The following is a 2,398-nucleotide window of genomic DNA, read 5'->3' as shown; positions in this document are numbered from 1 at the left end:
AAAACAAAATGGTTTAATGTATCTGTTTTGAAACGCCCTTGCACTTCTTCGAGTACCGACCGTTAGGACTGTTCGGTTGAATAATCTGAAGCACAGAAAAGTTTACGAAGTTGAGATCACAGCTCCTGTGTGTCCCGGGCAGGAAAAGTGAACTATGGATACTATTAGGAAGAAGATTTTTGACTACGACCCACCAATACACCTGGTTTCTAACCAAAACAAAAACATTTCCCCTTCAAAAGTGCTGCACTTCCGAAAACAACAAAAGCGATTATCTGCAAATGTTTTTTATGCAAACCAAATCCTACAGGGAGGTGCAAAGCTTTGCATAATGCAAACCTAAGCGAGGGGAGGAAGGGAACCGAAAGATGACTAGATCAGCACTGCCCAGAGACGGTTAGTATTGAGCTGTGCAGCTCGGAGGACCCTTTCCCTACTGCTCCCTTTGCTGGAACTTTTCTTGCACGCACTTTCTGTTTCTTTGCGATGCTCTGGTGTTTCGGCAGCCTAAGCCTGGCATGGATCCCCCACCCACCCCCCAGCTGTACTTGATCCCTCGCATACTTATTTGTAAACTAGTTCGCACTGGTCTCCCAAATTAGTTCAACTTTAAAATACACAAGTGATTTGGTTTCCAGACTGAGTGGGGGCGTTTTAAGGGAAAGGGTGAGGCAGTCACAGCTCCCAAGGAGTAGGTGCTCGGTAGTGAGGAAGCTGCTCGGACTACATCAAAGGAGCTTTTCTTTATCCCTGCCCTTTTCTCCCTACCCTCAAGCCTCTTTGGCAAAGTTTAACCCTTCGGCCCATACCCGGGACTCTCCCCTCTCCCAAGAAGGACATAAATAAAAGTCTGCCAGAGGGAGCCCCCCTCAGGAAACTTACGTTTGATCTGCCTGGGTTTGCTCTGTTTCCTTCGGGACATGCTGCCGCTGCTCCTGCCTGGCTCCAGGTGCGGGAGGAGAGGGCTGCGGGCCGGGGGTGACAGATCAGTCGGCGGGGCTCATGGAGGAGCCGCTGGACGCCTCGCGAGGCACAGTCAAATGAGAGGGCGAGCGAGTGACAGGGAACGAGGGGCAGAGGGAGCTCGGGCGAGTGAGAGGCAGCGAGGCTGAGGGGAGCGAGGAGGAGGAGGAGGAGGGAGGGAGGCAGGGGGTGGGGGGAGCAGGGAGGGAGGGGAGGGGAGCGCTCGCTCTCCCCGGCGTTGCTGTGCGGATGCCGCCGCCGTTGTCGCTCTCGGAGCCGCGCTCGGCTCAGACTGACGGGCTGCGGGAGGTGGCAGGGGAGGAGGGGGCGAGGGAGGGGCTTTCCAAGGCTGGCGGGGGGGAGGGGGGAGTTTGTCCGTCGGGGTTGACGGACACTGGCGGCTTCCACAGACAGGTCCGCCTGCAAACAGCAGCCTCCGGGGCGCGGGAGGCTTCAATTGTGGGAGCTGCTCTCTGCCCTCCGTAGGGGAAGGAGTCGGCTCCCTTCGTCCCCCTCCCCCACCCCAACTTCCCTCAGATAGGGAAAACACGAGCCAGGCACCGAGCTCCTGCACGCTGAGGTGAGACTTGTCACGCGCTGTTCCCGCGGATCACAAGCGCCCGCTGTGCTTTGGGGACCGGTTAAGTGTCGTCCCCCCCGTCCCCCCCCCGCAGAACACTTCACCTCTGCTAAAGCCTCGTTGGCCAGGGCGCTCCAGGGGCTGGGTTGAAGCGGATGCTCCCCGGGCTGGGCACTGGGGGCTGGCGTTTCCTGGACAGGGCGTGCGCCTCACCTGGGGTTTTCTACGGGGAAGCTGGAGCCAGGCATTCCCCTGCACATATCTCCAGGGGCATGGGGTAGGTGCGTGCATGTGTAGGCATTGATAAAAGAAGAAAAAGCACTTGGTGGCTGGCTGGTCCACCAGCCGGTAATCAATTACCGATGGGCCCTGAACAGACTGCATCAGATCCTGCCCACAGGTACACGGGTGTTAGTGCAAAGTAGAGCTGCGCAAACTCTTTGTTGGGAGTAGTCTAGCAAATAAGTTTAGGCTTTTTCGCTGTTCTTGAATTACCCACAACCAGGACGTGTTTTTCAACAAATTTGTTTCATTATTCACAATTGTTCAACTGATCGTTTCCGCAAGCAAATTTTAGCCTGTGATTCATTCTGAAGGTTGTATATTTGCTCCGTGGTAATAATTATTTGCATGTCTGATTGATCACTTAGGTGATATTGTTTCTGTTCTCTAATTGGACGATCGTTGGTTATAAAAGAAAAGTCCCCATTCACCACTTATCTGTGAACATTCATGATTGATCAACATATGTATTGTGCAAATAATAAAAAGTTTTTCAAAGTGGTTCAATTTCTGTTACAAATACACTAGTGAATATTTGTTCGTTTTAGTGTTGATATTGCTGTCTGTAAATAG

The 2,398-nt window shown here is 53.2% G+C and overlaps 1 protein-coding gene across 1 annotated transcript in view; it reads right to left on the bottom strand.

Moving 5' to 3' along the window:
• The window catches only part of ZFPM2 (zinc finger protein, FOG family member 2), a 446,961-nt gene extending 445,890 nt beyond the window's left edge, over positions 1 to 1,071 (bottom strand). The window contains exon 1 of the mRNA XM_024194500.2: positions 883 to 1,071. Within this exon, the coding sequence (XP_024050268.1) occupies positions 883 to 922 (40 nt within the window). The 5' untranslated portion in view covers positions 923 to 1,071. The remainder of the gene's footprint in view (positions 1 to 882) is intronic.
• Positions 1,072 to 2,398: the final 1,327 nt, after the last annotated feature.

Source organism: Terrapene carolina, unplaced genomic scaffold, assembly GCF_002925995.2.
Source record: "Terrapene carolina triunguis isolate 2854851 unplaced genomic scaffold, T_m_triunguis-2.0 Scaffold58, whole genome shotgun sequence".
Taxonomy (NCBI): Eukaryota; Metazoa; Chordata; order Testudines; family Emydidae; genus Terrapene; species Terrapene triunguis.
This window is presented reverse-complemented; position numbering and strand designations above follow the sequence as displayed.